The 22,048-nt window shown below is 43.1% G+C and overlaps 3 protein-coding genes across 4 annotated transcripts; all 3 read right to left on the reverse strand.

The window, feature by feature from the left end:
• Positions 1–46: 46 nt before the first annotated feature.
• Positions 47–4,091, reverse strand: LOC120831890 (bile salt-activated lipase). 2 transcript variants are annotated; one of them, XM_040197768.2, is made up of 12 exons: positions 4,011–4,091; positions 3,489–3,636; positions 3,226–3,345; positions 2,940–3,137; positions 2,719–2,849; positions 2,338–2,445; positions 1,989–2,103; positions 1,647–1,833; positions 1,337–1,540; positions 1,005–1,214; positions 383–555; positions 47–254 (listed from the first exon to the last, which is right to left on the reverse strand). In XM_040197768.2, exons 1-12 carry the CDS (start codon positions 4,071–4,073, stop codon positions 193–195), a joined length of 1,719 nt encoding a protein of 572 aa, XP_040053702.2. In that variant the 5' UTR covers positions 4,074–4,091; the 3' UTR covers positions 47–192. The 2 variants fall into 2 exon arrangements, with proteins under 2 accessions (XP_040053702.2, XP_077944355.1); XM_078088229.1 differs by lacking the exon at positions 47–254 and having other exon boundaries at positions 293–555.
• Positions 4,092–6,571: 2,480 nt separating this feature from the next.
• LOC120832052 (bile salt-activated lipase) lies at positions 6,572–10,845 on the reverse strand. Its single transcript, XM_040198073.2, has 11 exons — positions 10,741–10,845; positions 10,275–10,422; positions 9,901–10,020; positions 9,619–9,816; positions 9,376–9,506; positions 9,156–9,263; positions 8,942–9,056; positions 8,204–8,390; positions 7,891–8,091; positions 6,912–7,121; positions 6,572–6,798 (listed from the first exon to the last, which is right to left on the reverse strand). Exons 1-11 carry the CDS (start codon positions 10,804–10,806, stop codon positions 6,615–6,617), a joined length of 1,668 nt encoding a protein of 555 aa, XP_040054007.2. The 5' UTR covers positions 10,807–10,845; the 3' UTR covers positions 6,572–6,614.
• A 1,123-nt stretch (positions 10,846–11,968) lies between these two features.
• gtf3c5 (general transcription factor IIIC, polypeptide 5) lies at positions 11,969–20,213 on the reverse strand. Its single transcript, XM_078088230.1, has 11 exons — positions 18,495–20,213; positions 17,453–17,651; positions 17,044–17,245; positions 16,725–16,956; positions 15,178–15,282; positions 14,034–14,148; positions 13,818–13,898; positions 13,343–13,425; positions 13,106–13,188; positions 12,390–12,535; positions 11,969–12,197 (listed from the first exon to the last, which is right to left on the reverse strand). The coding sequence occupies exons 1-11, from the start codon at positions 18,696–18,698 to the stop codon at positions 12,025–12,027; spliced, it is 1,623 nt and encodes a 540-aa protein (XP_077944356.1). The 5' UTR covers positions 18,699–20,213; the 3' UTR covers positions 11,969–12,024.
• Positions 20,214–22,048: the final 1,835 nt, after the last annotated feature.

Below are 22,048 nucleotides of genomic sequence, written 5' to 3' on the forward strand. Positions count from 1 at the left end.
CCACTGCAGGAACTTTCTTTCTGATGTCACATTGAACGTATTAAAGGAAGTACTTTTTCAATTGATTGCTAAGTTCTACTTTATTTATGTGCAATAGTAAAGCATCTTAGTGTTTCTTAAATAGTTTTGATGTTGTAATCAAATGATTATACTTATATGTTGTATTTCCAATGCCATCCTCTAAATTTAGTGTCATCCTCCTCCATTCCCATGAATAGCCAGGAACTTCTTCAAGCCTCCACTGACAAGTGTCCCTTGTGGACAAAAATATATAAAATCACAATACAATAAATGAAGATATGTGTAACCGTCAAACACTTTTATTTGTATAAATGGTGCCTTTTTTAATCAAAAATAACGCATCACTGAGCATCTGTCACACCGTGTGACTGAAGGCTGGGAAGGGTGCTGGTCCAAAGACGAACGAAACGTAGTCTCATGTCCCGTCCAGTGGAGCTCACGTTCATTTTAGCATTGATGTCCACAAACTGGGGCTCAGTGCTGGTGAATGCAGGCCAGGTCACAGGCACCTCCAGGTTCCCCTTGTTGGGGTTTCTGTGCAAATATAAGAGGAGAGAAACACGCAAAGGTGTCCATCAGTTGAAGACACAAATGTAATGTTTGTTTGCTGAATTTGGATTTTTTTATTGCTGTAAATTTTTTTATTTTACTCCCACTTCAGTAGCACTAGATACACCAGACTTTGGTCTTTATGTGATCTGTATTCTTAGAGAGGTGTGTTCATACATCATGCTTAGTCTTGACTAGAACATTTCAATAAAAAAAAATTATGGAGTGATCAAAAGAGTCTAATCTAAAATTCTCTAAGACGTCGATGAAATTAAACTACAATTTTGAAACTAGCTTTCTCCTATGTTCAGATTTTGGTTCTGGAAATTGGTATTTGAATTTGAGGTTTCATGGCGATAACTCTTCTACCCCATTCACCTGCAATGTAAAATGGAATACAATTTAAATAAAGAATTCAATTCGAAGGCATTTACCCAGTTCTGGCGAAGTTAGTCCAGTATGCGATGAAATAGCCCGACAGGTCTCTGTGTCTGTCCCCGTAAGCCTTTGGTGTGGTGAAGGGTTTGCCAAACACGTACTGCAGATCATCAGCATGATCTGCTCCCACCCAGTCATTGTAGGGTCTGCTTGGTCCAGCCAATAAACTGGGTTCAGAGAACCGGTAGGAGTAAGTACGCGCAGACCTGTTGAAGACCACCATAGTGTTTTTAGTGAAGTTCTATCCAAAATCATAAAAGACGTTTTTGTTGCTATGAGGTAAAACATACATATTTGACAGAAAAAAGCACCAAGCAGTTGTTCTGACCTGGCGTTAGCTGCGTGCAGGTAGATGGCCGCCTGTATGGGGACCAGGAAGATGTAGTCAGTCCCAATGTCTACAGCGGCTCTCTTAATGTGGTCCGGGCTGGGTGTTGTCCCCCAGTTGGACGAATATTCAGCAAAGGCCATCTCCGCAGCAGCTGGCCCCATGTCTTTGGTATAAGCAGCCAGGAGCCTCTTCACATCTTCTCTGCAGTAAAACATAAAGGAGGCAAAGACCTCGTCTCTTCTTACGGTTTAAACTCAAAGGGCCAACGTAACAAAATGCCTTTCGTCTGAACTCAAAGCGGCCTTACACAGGAGTCTCTTGATTCTTGTCCCCGAGGGAAGGAATGTCCTGTGCGGTGAAGACGTGTCCGTCCATGTTGTTGACCCCTGCGAGGTAGTCGACCTCAGCGGCGTTGTGGAACAGGTTGGCGGGACGATCAGGGAGGAAGTCGCCGTCAACAACAGGAGACAGAAGCTGCTGCGTGATACTGGGGTCTGAGAGAAATGGAGCACAGAAATACTGAGGAGGCGCCTCACCTGCACATGTTCCCAAGATCATTTTCACTCATCAACGACGTCATCCATTTTGCAACCTCGTGATGTCTTTTATGCTAAAGGAAGCGGAACAACAAGCAGAAAGCGACGCTCACCGTCTGGGGAGCCCTCTGTGAAGAGGGGAGCACCCATGGTGAGAGTCCTAGCATCGGTTGATTTTAGACAGGCCACCATCCGCTCGTCAGTGGGGCACCCGACATTCACAGCGACCTGAGCACATGCTTTTTAGTATAGCTATAAACCCAACGATATACAGACACTGACTGCATGCCTGTGTTCACGCTGTAGTGTTGAAAAGAAATCTAGCAGACAGTTTGATATTAACAAATATGATTGGTCTGTATCTCTACAATCTACTGAAAACAAATGAAAGAATATTTCTATGCTTTCAAGAGAAAGTTGTACGGCATGGGTCCATCTCTGTGATATCTGACAACGACACACCTTCTCTGCAGCCGGGCGGGGGTTGCTGTTCAGAGCCCAGGGGCAGAAGGCCACGCCGCTCTGGGAGATGGCTCTCTTCAACAGCCCTTTGTTGTGTGGGGAGAGGGTCTGCATGGGAATGCATGCATTGACAGCACAGTTATCATCTGTGGTTTTGCTTTTCTGACTGACTTCGGCAACGTTAAAATGCATTAAACCTGCACTTTCACTGTAGTAGTATTTTGTAATACATGTACTGTATGTGCTGTTGTGTATGGGTGCAAGATGTTTACTAAAATACATATTAATGCTATAGTACAGGATACTATACACCAACCAAACATAACCAGATTAGGTGCAACCCCCCTCACATATTATTTGAAGAATACTAAAGCTTCTCACCTGAAAGCTGACACTAGCTCCTCCTGCAGACTCTCCGAAGAGGGTGATGATGTCGGGGTCTCCCCCGAAAGAGCGGATGTTCCTGTGCACCCAGGCGATGGCGGCATGCTGGTCCCACAGACCGTAGTTTCCTGTCGCAATGATACACTTTGAGTAAGCACAGCCTATACGTCCACCATCTGAACAGGTAGGATCACCAGTTTCCCGTTAACTGCCCTCACCAGGTAGGCTGGAGTCCCCTGTGCTGAGGAAGCCCAGGGTGCCCACGCGGTATCCCACGGACACAACAATAACCTCGCCCTTGTCTGCGATTTCCTGACCGCTGTACAGGTAGTTGTTGAGAAAATTGGGCCCCATTGAACCACCGCCCATGAAGCCTCCTCCATAAAACCAAATCATGACAGGGAGACCCGAGGACACTGTGGGCGGGAAAAAGAGACAGTTTTTTTTTTACAATACAAGCACCACTGCTGTTTAAACACTCGAACAGAACAAAAGGAGGGCTACCGTGTTGACCGTGAGGAACCCAGATGTTGAGGTAGAGGCAGTCTTCGCTTCCAAAAGATGAGGTCTGGAGCATGCTCTTCTGGAGACATCTCGTAGCAAACTTTGTTGCCTTCAATATACCTGGGGATGAGAACCACATGGGTCATTGCTTTACGGAGATGCAAGGCTGATTTTGCAGTTGAAGTGAGAATCTGTTAACTATGTCCTGCAAAGGTTGAATTTAAATGTTTAGTTCTGTTTGGTCAAAATGTGTTTGAACGCACCATCCCAGCCAGGGTGAGGTTTGGGCTTCTCAAATAGGCCAGGCCTGGCGGCAAAGGGAATTCCTTTAAAAACATCCAGGGAGCGGGAACGGCCAAGTGGGATAGTTTGTCCCTCAACACCGCCTCCTTCTGTTTGCACCACGCCCAGCTAAGGACAGACAAGAGCTTTCCCCTTCAATGACTTCAATGAGTGAAAAAGTGATGGCCGCACACGTTAGACAGACAGAGATAGAAGAAGAGAGGCCATCCTTCCCTTCGATGCACATCCAGTGGTATCAGAAATAAACTCTTCGGAATCCGTTGATGTCCACAGAATTTGTTTTTAAAAAACAATGCTTCGTACGGCATTGTTGGAATACTCTTCAAGTTTGAGCAGCTGTTGGCTGATAGTTATCAGCAATCACAAGAAGTTGATGGGTGCGAACTCATTGTAGGTGAACTCATTTTATCGCCCAATTAGGAAAATTATCTTCAAGCAGCAGAAAGCAGAAAGCTATACAGCAGAAAGCTATACAGACTTACGGAGGCTGCTGAGGCCGTTCCCACAGAAAAGACAACAGCAAACAGGATCTTTAGTTTCTCCATGGCTGTCCAGTAACTAGTGAAGGTCTTCCTGGGTACTTATATGCACAACACCCCCCCCCCCCACCCCACCCCCTTACTGCAAGATAATGAACATGGCTGTTTACACCTGTTACACAACCTTTACACACAAATAACAGCTTGTGGTCAATCTGATCTCTGAACCTCCAACCTTGGATGAGCATAAAGCCGGTTGTAAACCCTAAAGCAAAGGATTCCAGTCAGCATTGAACACATAATAATTGATATGGCATGAAACGCTCAAGTCTGATTCAGAGTTGGTAGAAACTAAGCTTCTTGTCTCCACTTTGTTCAGCCTTGTTTTAATTATGAGTAATGACACTGTGAAAATGTAAGTAATGGATTAAACTCAAAGACACACAGAAGTACACACATTGAAGACACATTAATAAATGGAAGAGAGAGTTCTTGTGAAGTTGGTAATGAAGGAGATGTTCACTGTTGGTTTATAGAAACCAGGTGGACTGCTTCTCAGATTGGCAAATAACACGCAGTTTGAGATTAGATAAAACCGCACAAATAGCCCCACATGTGTACATTTTACAATTTTTTAGTATAATGAGAGGCGAAAGTACTAGTTATTTTTTCAATCAATAACTGTTTTGCACATTAATACCCTGCATGTAGTAAACATGCACAGCTAACAACTGTAAAGTTAAAAAAAACAAATGGCTCATCACAACCTTTTTTCCTATTTTATTTTCGGCAAAAGTAACGCGTCATGTTTTTGCTGTGAAACCCGTTGCAGTGCAAACATTGCTGGCACCAAGGACACCAGGAATTTACAGTTTTTTACGATATAATACGTGAATGGTTTTACACTATGTTACTGTAAAATAGATTACTGTATGTTACCGTAAACTTTAACCAATTTTACTGTGAATTGACTGCAATTTACTGGCAGTCGACGCTAGTAACCTACTGTTTTATTTACAGTGCCCTACCGTAATATACGGTATGTTGTCGTATATTGGATTACAGTTGGTTACCATATGATTACTGTTTTTGTGTTATAAATACCAGAATGTTACCGTTTACTTATAACCGTAAACTTTTGCATTTAATTTCCCGCAAATTAGAGAAAGACAACAAAACTCATTTTGGTCATAGTGGTTGGAGTTTATTAAATGCCCTTAAGACAAAAATGTTAGGCATTTGTAAACAAGAATAAAACATAAAATATGCCGCTTGTATACAATAATAAAAAATGAATCATAAAATCATTAGAAACAAGGTAAACTAACAGCAACATTACGCATGGAACACTTTCAAATGACTGCAGCAAACGGCTGGCGTCCTTAATCCAGTGCCTCTGTAAAACAAACCAAAATTAAATATTTAGAAACACTGTCATTGGTAAAATATTAAAATGACAAAGACGAGGAAGACAACAAGATGTATGGAAGGAGAATGTTAATCATGCTAGGCAAATAACACTCACCAACGTTACTTGGAGAGACGAGGCAATGAGAAACTCCTCCGATGTTGAACTGCACAGATGTTCTGGATGAACGCTTCTGACGTCACGTTCAGGAGAAGTCGGTCACGATTAACACTCAAATGACTTTTAGGCAATGAACACTTTGAATAATATGAATATTTATAATCTTTACATTCCGGCCACTGAAACGACAGCGAAGGCGACGCGTGGGATAGGGAGGGTGTGATGTGCAGCATAAGGTCGGCGGTTTGAATCCTGGCTGCTCCCTGTGCCAAGTCGAAGTGTCCCTGAGCAAGACAGCTAACCCCCAATTACGTCTTATGTCAAACCATGGGCGTTTTGGATAAAAGTGACAGCTGCATGTATAGTAATGTCCTAGTAAAGTCATCATCTCATTATGATGACTTACAGGACCTGTTTTTCAGTGGCTGACATGGACTTCCATACATTCACCTACAAAAGATCTAGATGGATTGTGATTCACTGCACTTGTATGTGTATTTCCACCACTTCATAAAATATATGTAACATGTAGTTAAATCACGGTAGTCTGCTATTATTGTAAATTGACAGCTTTAACTGTTTATTCATGACATTGGCCGTTAATTTACAAGCACGGGATGGAAATTTAAAGGTATGTTAGTTATTATCACATACTGTAAAATACCGTTAGAAATGCACCGTAAATTTACAGCAATTTGTTACAGTGTACGATTAAGAACTCCTTTGACTGACGTAGATCATCTGGTGTCAAATCAGCAGTACAGCCTAAATATTAATAAGATAAGATTTTATAAGTCCCTGTTTATTGTCTTTTTTGATTTGTTTATTTCTATTAGGACATTATAGCATACCTCTGTACAATCAATAACATGTACATTCAGATCAACACCAACATTATATTTAATTGAGCTAGAAGCATCTGTTGTGTTCCACAAAGAGGAAAAAAAGGTTGGACACATGCAACGTGTAGTGAGTTAGAACTGCTGCGCATGTGCTGTAGCCAGTTCAAAGTAAACATAAAATAAAAACAAGGACATTTTTATTTCATTTGACATCAATTTATTTTTTCATGGAGGTCATTATTTTGAGATGGCGTTGGCAAGGTTGGGCAGGACGCTGGCCCAGAAATGCACGTAGCGGATTCTCATCCTCTGTCCCACGTAGTTGCGGTCCATCTTAGAGTTGATCTCCAGGAACTCGTGTCCGTAGCTGGTGAATTTAGGCCATGCAACGGGCACTCCAGACTCTCCTATGTTGGGATCACTGTGGACATAACCAGAGAAAACGGTTACTGAAGTCAGACTGTTTCCATTTTCTATCTCAGTTTCTGGTTGGTTTTATATCAGTTCCCATATCACGTGTCTGCAGAATTATACCCAGTATGGGCAAAGTTGGTCCAGTAGGCGATCATATAGCCGGAGACGTCACGGTGGCGAGGCCAGTACCCCAGAGGGGAGCTGAAGGGCTTTCCAAACATGTACTGGAGGTCATCGGCGTGGTCGGCTCCCATCCAGCTGGGGTAAGGCCTGGCGATGCCGCCCATACGGTTGGGCTCAGAGAATAGGTAGGAGTAGGTACGACCGGTTCTTTGGTGAGACAAGAAAGAAATAGGTGTCTAAATGTGACTACACCAAGAAGAGGGCAACAAATACAAAGATAACATTTAGAACGCTAAAAGCTGAATTATTCTGCAGGTTCTGTCAGGTTCAGTCTGCCTTTGATTTCAACCTCACCTTCCCGATGCTTGATGGTATGAAATACTGCAGGGCTTATATTTGTGTAATTATGGCTTGAGTGTGCATTAAGAATAATCATTAACTCTTTCTTTGGTCAATTGAAAGTTAATTACTAGTATTATTATTTAACTGCAACGTCATAAATGAAATAAAATCTTGACTTTCAGTGAGTAAGATTTGATGGTTATTGTATAGCTATACAGTATAATATTTATATTGTAATTGACCAATGCCTCTCTGCTCGGCCCAACACATTCGCTATCCCTACTCGTCATATACGGACAGATGGTCCTCGGCCCTACACTTCAAACTATGACGCTCTAGGTATCAGTTTCCGCTCGGTACATACATGGAGTATTTTTTTAGTTTCTGGTGATTATTCACTAGTAAAAACAAGCTCTGAACACTGCATTCCCTTTTTGGTAATTGATTTGTGCTAACACACACTGGACACTTAATGAATGTATTAAACTGTCACGTCTCTTTTACTTTTGTTTAAAGCCTTTAAAGTGTTTTCCCTAGATGACACTTGCAACCAAACGTTAAAAAAGGTCCAACTCTTCATTGAGCTGAAGGGCTTACAAACTGACAGTGACGTATAGCGAGATCGTATCCTCACGTGGCAGAGGAAGCATGAAGGTAGAGGGTGACCTGGGTAGGAACCAGGAAGATGTAGTCCGTTCCAATCGCAACCACCGTTTTCTTGATGGTTTCCCAGCTGGGGTTTGAGCCCCACTCTGCGGTGTATGTGGAGTAGGCGTAGTCCAAAGCAGTTGGGCCCTCCTTAGTGTAGGAGGCCAGGAGCCTCTTCACGTCCACACTGAGATTGGGAAGATTAGAACATTTGGTCCGATGTAACACCAGGACTTTAACAAAAGACCCGTTGTAGAACTGCCAATGTTTCACGGCGTGATCGAATGTTTTTAACTCACATCGGGGTTTCCAACAGGGGGGAGTTGATTGAAGGTATATCTAAGCCAGTGAAAACGTGTCCGTCCATGTCATTGACTCCAGCAATGTAGTCGACCTCAGCCGCGTTTGAGAACAAGTTGGAAGGGTCATCGGGCAGAAAGTCGCCGTCGATCACAGGAGACAGGAGCAGGTTGTTGAGAACGGGATCTGACGGATGCAACGAGAACCAAGAGGGTACACCCCCGGAACCACAAGAATCAAGAAAATGTCTTCAAGAAAGCCAAACTACAAAGTGCTCTAAGTAAGTGCCATCATAGGGGCTAATACATTTGCTAGATCTGCTGTTGATATGGTTTAAATACTAGGTTTATCTTGATATGAAAGGAATTGAAGCATTAATCAACATCGCAGCAATGCTAGATGGAATTAAAGATATTAGTGCCGTTGCCTTGTGTATAAGTGCACGTTTTAGAAGACATTAGGCCACTAGCCGTTGGAGGTCTGCTTGATGTGTTGGGGCCAAGTTCCCGTTTCAAATATAGCATATTTTACATAAATTTCCAGAAATACCAACAAAATGCTACTTATTGCCATCCACTACTATTATATGAGCATTATAAATCGGACACATCAACAAAAATGTTTATAGGATAAATATGTAGTGTGCTGACTTTTTAATCCCTCCGTTCTTTTGCTTACAAAGCACCACAGTCCCTAAAAAGAAAGTGTGAGTAATCTGCATGGAGAGCAGTCCTTACGATCGGCTGAACTGGACAAATCGAGAGCGCCTGCCATTGTAAGCTTCATAGGATCAGTCATCTTCAGACAGGCAGCCATGTTCTGATCGGTGGGGCAGCCGACCTTCAGAGCAATCTGGGGAGAGGGTTTCGATTTGCTTGAATTGCGTGAAGTTTTACCACGCTAACCATTCCACAAAAGTGTTGCACAGAAGGGATAAAACTGTTTGTGCACCTCCTCGGCGAAGCTGCGGGGGTTCTTGTTGATGGCCCAGGGGCAGGCGGCCACCCCGCTCTGGGAGATGGCTCTCCTGATCATTCCTTTGTTGTGGGGAGTGAGAATCTGTGGGCGGATATGATACATGCTTCACTATGTTTGGGGACATTTTCTGAAACAATTTTAGATTAACATTTACAAATTGTAAATTTTATTTCAATCTTTGAAAGCTTCTCGCCTGGAAGTTGACACTAGCTCCGCCTGCAGACTCTCCAAAGAGGGTGATGTTGTCGGGGTCTCCTCCAAACGAGCGGATGTTCCTGTGCACCCAGGCGATGGCGGCCTGCTGGTCCCACAGACCGTAGTTTCCTGTCCAGTGACACATTTTTCACTCAATAATGGGGCTTTTAAATGGTACAGTTCACAAAACTGGCGTCAAAGTTATATCACAGTTCATGAAAAAATAGAAGGTGGCTCCTACCAGGTAACTCAGATTCTCCGGTGCTCAGGAAACCCAGGGTGCCGACACGGTATGCCAGCGTCACCACAATAACATTTCCTCTGTCTGCAACCTCCTGCCCGCTGTACAGATAGTTGTCCATGAAGTTAGCACCCATGGACCCTCCGGCCAGGAAGCCTCCTCCAAAGATCCAGATCATTGTGGGCAGCTCAAAGGACACTAGGGGACAAAGGAAAAGGATTCCGGTAGTGGTGAGGATCTTATAGGGATGACACTCGGTGGACTTCTGTCAGCCTTTATTACCTGATTTGCCATGAGGAACCCAGATGTTCAGGTAAAGACAGTCCTCACTGCCTCTGACATCGTTCATCAGCATGTTCACCTGGGTGCATCTGCTCTTGTACTCTTTGGTCTTCATGACACCTGATAAGAAAATAATGGTGTTTAAGAACAGGACACACATCATAAGGTTGAGGCTCATTAAGCCCGACAGTGAGAAGACAAAACCTTTTATAATTAGATTACATTTGTGCTCATAGACAAGGAGTGGCCAGATCGCCTCTCAGGAGTTGTGGCTATCATCGATAAAGGAGCAGACATAACTTCATGGTGTGAGGTTATCATGTGAGTGATGGGTGTAGAATCCAGTGGGTGAGGCGTTCAGTCGAGCCACCCACCGTCCCAGCCCGGGTGAGGTTTTGGTTTCTCAAACCTCCCAGGGACGTCGGCGAAGGGAATGCCCCTGAAGACGTCCATGCGACGGTTGAACCCCAGACGAATGCTCTGGCCCTCCACCATTCCGCCCTCGGTGCTCACCACCCCGAGCTACAGGAGTGGAACACAAATATGATGATTCACTCCGCTTTTGCACATGCCGCGGATGAATTGAAGGTTAAGATTGAAATGATCCTTTTCCTTTTGGCATGATTAGTAAAAAATAGAAAGAGATGATCCATCACGTAACACGGCACTATTTCTTGTGACACAAATGCACGAAGATTTGCTTCTCCAATGTCATGTATTTACCAGTGATAATGGTTTAAAATATTAACAAATATTCATACTTTCTTCAAAGCTATATTTCAGAAACTGTTTTGCAGACACCAAAACAGAAGACATTGAAAATATGTTTGTGGTACTTACGGAGGCTGCAGAGACCGACTCAAGAAACACCGCAAAGGCCACCAAGATCCCCAGCTTCTCCATCATGGACTAACTGGGACAACCAGGTTGACAGACTTATATGGAAGGAGACACCCCCCCCCAACGCCGAACAACATCTGACCTGGGAGGAGTCGATGGGGCTGCTTTCCCCACTGTTACATAACATCACATATTATCAATTCTTATGAATTCTTGGCAGCGGACTAAAAAAGGGAGAAAGAAATGGGACATCCTCCTCTGGTGCTTTGAGCGGTTGAAAGTTTCCTCTTGACAAGAGTCAAGAAGTAGGTGAGATTGATGGACACAAGTTTTGAGTCAACATCTAGGGGACAGTCCTGGCGCACACACTGTACATTTGGGTACGTTGATTACATACCAAACAACACACTGTGAAATCAGACCACCATTGGCTCATTATTGCTAATCATTTAGCATGACATCTCTGCTTTTAGCCCTCCTTGGGTTTTTTTTTCACAAGCCAATACAAGCAGACTGGTCTCCAGTGTTCTGAGAAGAATAACCTTTTAGAATTAAAGCGAGTCAAAATAATGCAGTGCATTCCTCAAATACGAGTCCTATCCTGGATATCGGCGGTATACGTCCCCTTCAAATGTTTACATGGTAACCAGGATGGATTCCACTTTGAGGATCATGGCACAATTTTAACAGAATTGTTTTTTGCTTTAGGAAAGTTCTGAAGCATTTTGTGGAAAACTTCAGTGTAAAAAAACCTTTTCAAACATTGGAAGCTGTGTATCAGGAAGGTAACCTCTGCGGAGTTGACACAGCTGTCCCGCTGGACTCAAAGTTCCACAGGTGGAGCCAACAGAAAGAGTAGTTGATGTTGTTCCCAGATCAATGTGAGCCTTTTCCTCACGCAGCAGAGACACACTTTAAATCTTCATCATGAGACGGAGGCATGAGCATCTCTCTCTGCTTGAGTTTGAATTAACCATCCTGTGTGGGTTATCCCACAGGGAGGGTCCATCTAGAATAAGAATTTCTCATTGTGTGAAATAAAAGATAATGTGCACATGATACGACTGCCAAATGGCATTTCAAAGGTATTTAATTCAACAATATTGTGCCTCGCTTTCACCGGAGGCACATTGTCATGATTGTAAATGCTTTTTGCTGATTAGAAAATACAACACTACAGGTGTAGTGTATCTTATTACAAAGAATACACAGGTCTTAGAAAAACATATATATTTCCAAATATTTATTTACATTTAAGATCCATGCTAAAATGGCCGTGATTTGTTACAAGTAATCCAGAATTTCTGTTTCCATCTCATTTTCGCTGCCCTCCGACGGCTGGAACTCATCCTCCTCATATTCGTCTTCATCATCCCTGTCCTCGTCGTCCTGCTCCTCTTCCTCTCTACCTGAATTTAGGCCAAGGCGTCTGCGTTTCTTGGGGAATTCTGGCAAGGCTGAGGGAAGAAAAACCAAAAGCAAGAAACACGAGCTGTTTAAAGTGGTGTTAAGTGGATACACGTACTGGCCGCGGCCGCGATGCGTCCCTTGTAAGAGGAGAGTGCTTCATCTGTGCAGTCGATGTGTGTTCACGCGTGACGGTGAAGTGCCCCCCGTGAATGAGGCCGTGTGCTGCGCGTTCTCCTCACGTGGATTCTGCGCTCGGATGACCGTTTTGATCATGGATGAGATGATGTCCCTCAGCTTGTCCGTAGTGCCGATAACACACCAGCCGTCCTTCTCGTCGCACACCTGCTGCTCATCGTCGCCCATCTTCTCCACCACCTGCCTGATCCTGGAGACAGTCAAATTTAACTGTACTTGTATGTTCTTTGTCTGATACATATACTTAATCTTCTTACTTCAATATCATTATTTTATTTTTTTAAACTTTAAACTAGTTTCCAGTCAGTCTCCCAAATTATTGACTAAACAACTAATATTAAATTTTGCCAGCTGCAGATTTTGGGTTAATTTCTCATTAATTTCTCTCCCGGTGGCCTGCCTGAACATGAGCATAACTCTAAATGTAAGAGCTTTACTTGTGACAGAGTACATATACACTGTGGTATTACTTATTATATTCAAGTCAAAGACGTGAGAATTTACACCACTGAAGCCCCAAACACCGCAGGAGGACAAATGGTTACTGTTATAGAGGTCACTGTGAATTACTTCATTCCCTTCACTTCCTGCTCCTTGCAGTCAATAAGCAGGCGCGTGTCAGTGTAGTGTTATACAAACGTATAACTTTTTTTCAAAATTCTCAGGACTTTTTTTCAGCATGTGCAGACTGACAATAGCTTCATATCCCTCAAGTATTTATTATATAATGATTATAATTAAACAAAGAGCCCTAACGTACCTTTCCACATGCAGATCACACAGCTGGTAAAACATCTGTCTGTGAGGAGGCAGCATGCCCTCTGTGAAAATGTAGGAGGATTCCTGCAGAGGGGAAGCGAAGGTCAGTCGGTGCAAAACTTCAAATGTAAGCGTGAAATAAGATGCAGCAAAGAAAAGCTTAAGAGTAGCGGGTTAGCAGCGCAGTCCAATACTGTTGTAACATGATTCCAGTAGGTGATTCTGAACCATCACAGACCTTCAGCTGGTGACGGTTTGGATCTCGGCTGGAGCCTGCGCCCTCCTGACCGGGAAGCTCCATCACACTAGCTACCTGGGGAACTGGAGGAAAAAAGGAAACAATGAGCATTTTCTAAGAGACAAACGCATATCTAGTTTTAACCATTTATTGCAGCAGTAGGTTTGTAGTTTGGGATGAGACGGGGGGGTGGCGCAGCCAGGCCCTTAAGCATATCCTGTTTTGTTGTTTTTTCGCTCCAAATAGATCGCCATTTACTAAACATCATTCTGAGGACTTGATACTAGAGAATGAGACCATAGACAAAAGTTTACTGAGGTCAAGTGAGATGTTGGGTCATTTTCAAATGTGAAACATTTATAAAGACTTTCTCATCAGTGAGAGACCGCTGGGGGACACACACGACTGGATGGTGCATGAATCATGTGACCGTGACGATGGTGGAATGTCTTGTGTTTGATCTGAATAAACTCACCTATTTTGTTAACTGTGATGGGCAGGTTGTAGGTCAGGGCGCTCCTCTTGGCTTTCACTGGGATGTCAGATACTGAATAGCCTAAAAGTGGGAAGCAACTTTCATGAAGAAAAAAACAAACCACTGAAATGTCACAGCACGTTGGTTTTCTTTAGCTTTGATGCAAAACAATTTTAAAAAGTAAATGATACATATGAATAATAAGCGAAGGCTCACCGTGCTTGGTGCTACAGCGGATCCTGAAGTCCAGTATTTGGTATTTCCTGGCTTCTGGGTTCTTGCGCGGGTCGTAGCCCATCCGCACCCACAGGCTCCTCCAGGGCCCCGTCACCTTCAAGAGCAAATCCCAAGCTCAACTTACATTTGGGCAGACAGGAAGATGTTGATTCTACGTATTGGGAGTGGAATAAAATAACATGTGTGCTGTCCGGGAGCTGCCAAACCAACTTCCAACAGGAAGATCGTGTTATATATGAACGCTTCACATCGTTCTAAACATTAGAGTCTTGGCGACAATCTCCACTCATTGTTGCTCGAAACACAACAAGTTAGAGAATATGTAATGCAAAGGAGTCCTGGACATTTGCACATGGCAGTGCTTACTGACTTATTCACATTTTTCTCAAAGAAGCAAGAAGCTAACAAAGAAAACGACCACGGTAACGTCCTCGTCATTTCTCTCAGACAGGCTTTGCTAAAACCAGAACAAAAATAACCCGTCCACACACCTGGATATCGCGTTGATGTGGTATCTCCATGTTTTATAGGACTTAGGAGTATTTTTTTTCCAGGTGATTCAATAGATAGCGCAAAAATATTTTTTCCATGCTTTCATTGGAGGATTCACCAGTCTAAAGGAGTTGTTACCAAACTGTTTTGTCATCCCCCCTCTGATTATATAGGAACAATGTAAAACAAAAAAAAAAGTAATAATAAAATCAATTTTCTGTCAAGTAGTGCTTACGGACAAATGAATTGCATTGCATGCTTGAATATATTTTCAATTAAAATAACTTCAAAAGTTCAAATTAAATTTAGGAAAACTGCTACAACATTTAACACGGTTTGTTAAACTTAATTAGTGTCAAATAAAACGGTGCATGTCCCGCCCATTCTGCCTAATTCATTTGTCTTTTGTTTTCATTGTATTTTTGGCTCCAACCCTATGATTAAATGCACTGTCTTTACAACTTGTTACAACTTGTATTTTTTATAATTTTATCAGTGTGTGTACACATTTAAATGTTTGTTGTCCTGCTACTGCAAAGCCACCGCGCTCAGAGGCTTGTTGCTCTATTTTCACCAACTTTTACAGCTTTCAAAGAGATGTGACAGACAAGTCCCCCCCCAGTCGGCTCACCATGTAGTAGGCGAAGACGGGCAGCAGCAGCTTCAGTTTATCAGGGTGGATGTTGATGTTGGCCTTGACTGCATTTCGCGACCAGATGGGTCGGCTCTCAAACATCTAGCACAAAAAAAGAATTTCAGATAAGATAAAGAGTCAAAATCATAAAACAAACAATGTGCTGTATTCAACCAGATGCCATTCTGTGAATGAGAGCTGATATTCATGATTGTTTGGCTGCACATGGATGAAAAAACTGCAGGTTTCAGCATTTGCAAATGATTTGTGAGGAGGGAACACTGGATTCAGCCAGTTTTTTGGGCCTCAGGGAGACAAAGTGTGTTTTCGGTGAACAACACTGACAGTCTGGGACATTTCACATGGCCCGTTTCATAAAATGCTAGATTCTTCAAAACAACAGGAAACTATTATGCACACCAAGGGACCAAAATAAAGGAAAAGCGATTTCTACTAAGAACAAAACAGGAGGATAAAAATATTAGGACTCCACTTAATGACACAAATAAATGACTTAGGGGAGAATGGGGCTCGTTGTGCTCATCATCAAAACATCTTTCAGAAGTCATTCCTACATTAAATTGAAGCTTACGGTGTTGAAATGTGTATCCCTCTCATTTACCAAGCGATTGTGACAAAGAGGTAATTAACTATAAAACACACATTGTGATAACAAACCCCATCACAGGGATAGTTGTCACACAAAATGAGGTTGATTGTCACAACGTTATTCCAACGGGCAAATCTTACAAAAGGAATCAAGAAGGTAGAACTACATTTGAAAGTTGAATTGCATCGATATATAAATTAATACTTTTTAACACGAAATGAGCAAGGAACATGGACAGGAAACACAACTTTAGGCCAACATAAATAACAACATTATAAGGAACAAAACGAATATGTCTCACAATAATAATCTAATCAACTCGGGTTTCACTATCTGAGTTAGAGTGATGGCAAATGAAGGGTCTGCGCTCTCCTCCTCAGCAGAGCTTGTGTGCGCCCTGGTTGCACATATATAACACACAGGACAGTCTGAAGGACGTCCCATGTGACAACAAACCCCAACTGGAGTTTCTTGCCAACATCAAGACAAGCATTAGCAACTAATGAGCTAGCTAATAACAATCCAAACTAAAGATTTCCCTAAAAATGTTTTGTTATAAACCCATAAGTCACAATAAGACTTCTCACCTCGACCATAGCCGTCTTACTCCAGAGAAAACTACGTACACAGGCTCTGTTTCTTATTCCGGACAATTCCATACCAACATTTGAGAAGAAGCACCACCTTCTAGTGGCGGGATATAATAAATGTGACAACCAACGCCGATGTCCCCTAACATAGATATCAGAGAGTATTATTATTATTACTGTTCCCCAGAGACCAACATGTCATTAAGAGCACAACCTAGTCCAAACTAGAGTCATCTAAAGGGTAACCAACCAGCTGGATCCCAAACACTTATAACATTTTTACACTATGGTTCCTTCTAGTAACAGGGTGTGATGTGCTTCCATTAACCAGAGATCAAACACACCTTCATTATTTGTTCCTCAACCCTTTTGTCACTGTCCTTCACGCACACTCGTGACCAGTTGAGCTTGGCGGCCTCGAGGCACTCGGTGGGCACAGCCGGATCCGCGAAGCTGACAAAAACGGCATTGTGGCGCCGGAGACTTCGATGTCGATTCACAACAATATAGTTGCTGTTGCTGCTGCTACTGGGGGTGCTGGTGGTGGTGGTGGTGGGGGTCATGGTGTGCCCCTTGCTGTAAAGGAAATAGGAGGAGAGATTATTATGAATAGATTCCTGATGAGCTGCATCACGGTGACATCGCAAAGACAAGTTCCCTCACGATAAAGCTTGAAGGACGTCGGGCCTGTAGTGAAAATCCACGGGACAGTCAAGGCGGGAGAAGCTTGCCGGGGGGAGGAAGAGGGGCATCGGCTGCTCAAAGAACGCCTGATTCTCTAATTTGCGGAGGATGATTTTGTCGTACAAAGAGATGTCTTTGCCACCTTCTGAATGCACAGCGATGCACTGAAAGTCTGCCATCCCTGCAGAAAGAAAACTGATGATGAGAACAACAAACCTAACATTTCTGAGATGTGAAATATATTCATGACAAAACAAAACAATTTTTTTTTTTATTATAAAAGGTAAGTGATTCGAAGAGAACAAATATTACAGAGTTTAAGAAAAATATTTTTGACAGTAGCGAAAAGGAAAGAAACCTCAAATACTATAAGAAATCAAAATCTAACCTTGGAATTTGTACGTTGTTCCTATGATTCCAAGTATCTCCATGTGGACCTCTGCGTCCTTGGGGTTCCTTTTCCGCACGCGTCGCCGCACTCTGAGGACGAGGTTGCTTGAAGGGAAGCGGTTTCCGCACAGAGAGTGACAGAAAGGGTCCTGAGGTCGGAAGCGCAGCTCGAGACGCCTGTTTGGATGAGCGAAGGTCTTTGGGATTCACAGGAAGTGCAGACGGGAGTCAGATTAGTGCCGTTCAGCTACAGCGGGATGATGACAATGTGACCACAGTAAAGATGTCCAAAGTTGTGAACTCATGAAAACAGACACTCGATGTCTTTCTTCTATTAACCCCCTCAAAATAAGAAGCCGGCTTTACAAACCATCACATTTCAACCCCTCGTGGCCTCAAGATAAAAGGCAGGAACAGTCTTGATTATAATAATAATAATAATAATAATAATATCGGTATTTTCCTGATTTCCTATATATCCTTGACTGAATATGCGTACCTTTGTAAAATAGTATGTGTAACTAATTTTAATTAAAATATTAACAAGCTTGGGTTATTTTCAGGGTTGGTAATATATTTGTTTTGATGTATCTGTATTCTGTCACGCTGTGTTTTTGCTTGTTTATTAATAAAAAGACTTACTAAATATTGTGATCCCCTGCGAGGCAACTGTAAACCTCGGACGAAATACACTTTGATGTAAAGAAAATGAAAGAAAATAGAAGGGGCGCTTTTTTGTAAAGACCAAACTTCCAAAAAAGCCACAGTGTTATACAAATTAAATATTTTTATAGCGGTTGATAACAAGTGGATCAGGTTGTCAGAACGCAGGGCATCACAGATAAAACATAAAAATAAATAAAATAATAAAATGAATATCAGTTGCCATATTTGCCTTTCTGAATACCCGCAATGTAGCATTTGGCTAACTACCACGCTATGAAATGTAACTTTTGTCCGATTTTATGATCACAATCGTCCTAACTATTACACTATATCGATATTTTGACACACGTCAAAGTGAGACACGGCCTGCTTACCCTGGACACTCCTTTTTCCCCCCCGAGAGTGTCCAGCATGTTGTCCACACTCTTGACCACCCCCGGATACTCCACGCACACCAGCCTGTTGTCCTCCAGCACCACGCTGGACGAGCTGCCGGGCGCGTCCGCGTCTTCGCTCTGACACGAAAGACTCAGTTCTTTCAGAGTAAAATCCAGGTTCAGCACCGTTGAGTCCGCCATGTTGCTCTGTGAAATATAATATTCACTAATACTGTGTTTAACACACTTAAGTAACAGGCAGGAAGACGCTCTGCAGGCTCCTGCTAAACGGAGGGGATTTGAGTGTCCACGTGCAAAATAACTCCGAGCGGAAACAAATGCGCACTCGTGTGGTTCCGCAAGAATATGAAGCCGCGCTCTAGTTTTAACGTTGCTATTCCTTTCGATATCAACGAGATCCTCAGTCAATTAGGACAATTAATGAATTAAATAGCGGGTAAAATGATTTAGGTTGAACGTTCACACCGAGTTATAACGGATAATATGTAATATGGATAATATATGTACTTTTGTGTCTAAACAACAAAAATAGGATACCGAAACATCCTGCAATGTAATATATAACCTACTTACTGAGACCGATGGATGGATTGGATTATCTTGAACAATGTATTTCTAATCCGTCCCTTTATCTTTTATTTCCATCTGCAAGCTGTTTAAATTGTGAAAATAACATCTTATTGCACCTGTCCTGTATCTATGTCCGCTAACCTTTTCCAACATCCAAACTTCCACTTGTAATTTCAAGAAATAAAATTTGAAGGCACAACAAAATCATGTTTGGCCATCAGATGGCGACATAAAACCAAACCAAACATGGTCGATGAGGTTCTCTGGCTCTGGGAAAAGCCTCATGGGTCCATTAGACTTCAATAACTGAATAAAATGAGTCTTACACTGAGTCCATTTGAACCATATGTGGGTTTGTTATTATTCCATATTGAGGAATGGGCATTTCTACAGCCGCTGATAGTTGGCTGTATTTGTATTACCAGAAGGAGCCATCCACTGTTTCCAGAGGGCCCTTGGTAAAGAGGATTTGTGTGCTGTCCCTCCCAGCAGAAATCCCTCCCAGAAACTGTCAACAGACCGTCATCCCCTCAGAGAAGACAGAGGACTTTGAAGAAAATGTGTGTTTACCAACTTATTTAAGATGCTGGGTGATTATAGCCCGATGTGACGCTCTGTTTGCTTAGATTCTAGTTTGTCTTATTCCCTCATGCCTTAAGGGGGTGCAAGGCTCCGCATTGACACCGTGGACCTGTAAACCATATTCACATTGTTTCAGTTGGGTTTTAGTTTTCTTAATATTATCATTGATATTTTTATGGAAAATGTGCTGTTAATGTGTAAAAACAAAAAGTCAGTGCAGTTTTGGGGTTCTGGGAGAAAATAATGTAACGTATACCCATAATGTAATACCCCTACTCACCGGAACGTGCCTTAACGTCTGTTAGCGTAGCGTTGGGTTCAGGCCTCTGACTGGTCAGAGCAGCAGAGATGAGGACCAGGTGTGATCTATAACATTAACTGTGGCTCGCTGAAGAGCACACAATGCTCACAGTGATGGCTGAACACAACGTTGTTAACGTCATTAGCAACACTTAAAAAAAATGATGTTACTTTTCTTGTAGTCTATCGTGTCCATGGCACCGGCAGCCATTTATGTAAAACTGAAGCAGCTTTGTGAACACTATCAGTGCTTCAATAAAAACATACGTGATAAACTCCAGCCTGGACCATCATGTGTTGTGTGGGAGGGGCCAGAAAACACCCGCGGCTCTGCCTGAGAATCTGTCGTGTGCTGTGGCGAAGTGAGGATTTTCACCATCGTCTATTTTTTGTCTGGAGGGCCCTCGTCTGTCAAGCGCTGGTCCGGCTCTTGGTGCTATCTCGGTGGAGGGCCTGCCCGCTCCTCCCCACGGCTCCGCTGGCGTGTTCCTGCCGTTGCAGTGTGTAGAGGCCGTGATAAGGTTATCAGACGGTCTCTTACTCTGAGAGAACCTGCCGCCCTCAGATTTGCTCCCACTCCCTCCGACTCCTCACTCAGCATGTTTCCTCCTGTCATCCCTTCTCTCTGCGTCTGCCCCTGCAGACCTGCAGCTGGCGCTTCTGTGGTTGGACACGTTTGAATGTGTGACGTGGACCGTAGGCGCCACCTGCGAAGCCATGTCGCTCTCCGTAGGCAAAACTAAAGATTAATGTCAGTGATTGCTTGTGCTGTTACTCTGGTAATTTGTTGAAGCGGCTCGGACGTGGAGATCCGCCCACGACTGTCACGTTGGTGCACAAGCTGTTGTATTTAGATATAGCTCCCAAAAAGGGGGCATTTTGACCGACGTCACTGGTTGAATAAGTTTGTGAGCTGCTTACCAAAGCAATCAGGGGGGCGGGTCGTTTCCCTGTATTCATCCTGAATAACTTCTTGAGTGCTGGAAATGAAAAATGTTCCAGTAATTTCTGAGTGAATTTCTCAGGATTAGCTTTGAGGTCATGTTTGGGCTAGACAAAAAAAAACGGGCATTACCAAAGTCTTTGGGGTTCATCCTCTGCAGACCATGAATTACAGTTGAAGAATGCAAGACAATCCATCCAATGGTTGAACCAAAACAAAGATGCTGGGACTAGAGGAGTGTTAGTAAAAAAAACTAAGTTTTTCATTACATCACGTCCACCATTTATGTTGTTTGCCATATAAATGGATCATTTTTGAAAGGGACACGCAGGGATTGAGTGAAGTGGATGACATGTGGTTCCTGGGACTAACGCTCCCCACATGGCTCAGATCCAAGTCTGCTTGGTACCCAGGACGCCCCGGCCAGTATCAGCACTCGCCACTCCTGACACATTTCATGCGACAGGCGTGGCGATAAATTAATCTTTTTGCGACAAATGCAAATAAATTCTGCGAGGGATTGAGGTACTGGCTGCTAAAGAGCTGAGAGATTTCAAAGGTCATTGAACGTCAAATTAAAAATGACACCTGGGATGGTTTCTGTAGCTCGCACTCGTAGCCAAGTCATCATTCATGAGCAGCTTCACCGTTTGTTCCATTTTTGTTTGTTTCCTGCATTGGCGTCCGGTGAAGATAAGAGGCCGGGTGTAACTTTAAGGCATGGCTTTGAGTCGCCGGCTTGAAATGTGAAGGTGACGATTAAATCCCATGAAAGGCCACCACAAGAAAAGTTGTTATTTTTATGACACTTTTTGAGCGTGGCCTTTTGTGCACGCCGTCGCCGCACTTATCTGTGGGGTGGCAGGACGAGCCGGGGCCACAACACAGTGTCACTGGCAATCAAATATTATCTCACCCCGACACTGTGTGACAGCACCAGTCATGCAGAGGAAATCTGCTGACACATATTATCTTTCTGTTTGGATTATTCTGTCGGTGTAAAAGAACGACGTGATGGATCACTGGCGTGTCACTCAACACTAACTCTACAAAGGCGCAGCTTCCTTCGGGGCCTGTGGCTTCTACTGACATTTCAAACGTGTGGTGGATCCGTAGAAACAAAACCTTTCCAGCT

The sequence above is a fragment of the Gasterosteus aculeatus genome, chromosome 14, assembly GCF_964276395.1.
Source record: "Gasterosteus aculeatus chromosome 14, fGasAcu3.hap1.1, whole genome shotgun sequence".
Classification (NCBI taxonomy): Eukaryota; Metazoa; Chordata; class Actinopteri; order Perciformes; family Gasterosteidae; genus Gasterosteus; species Gasterosteus aculeatus.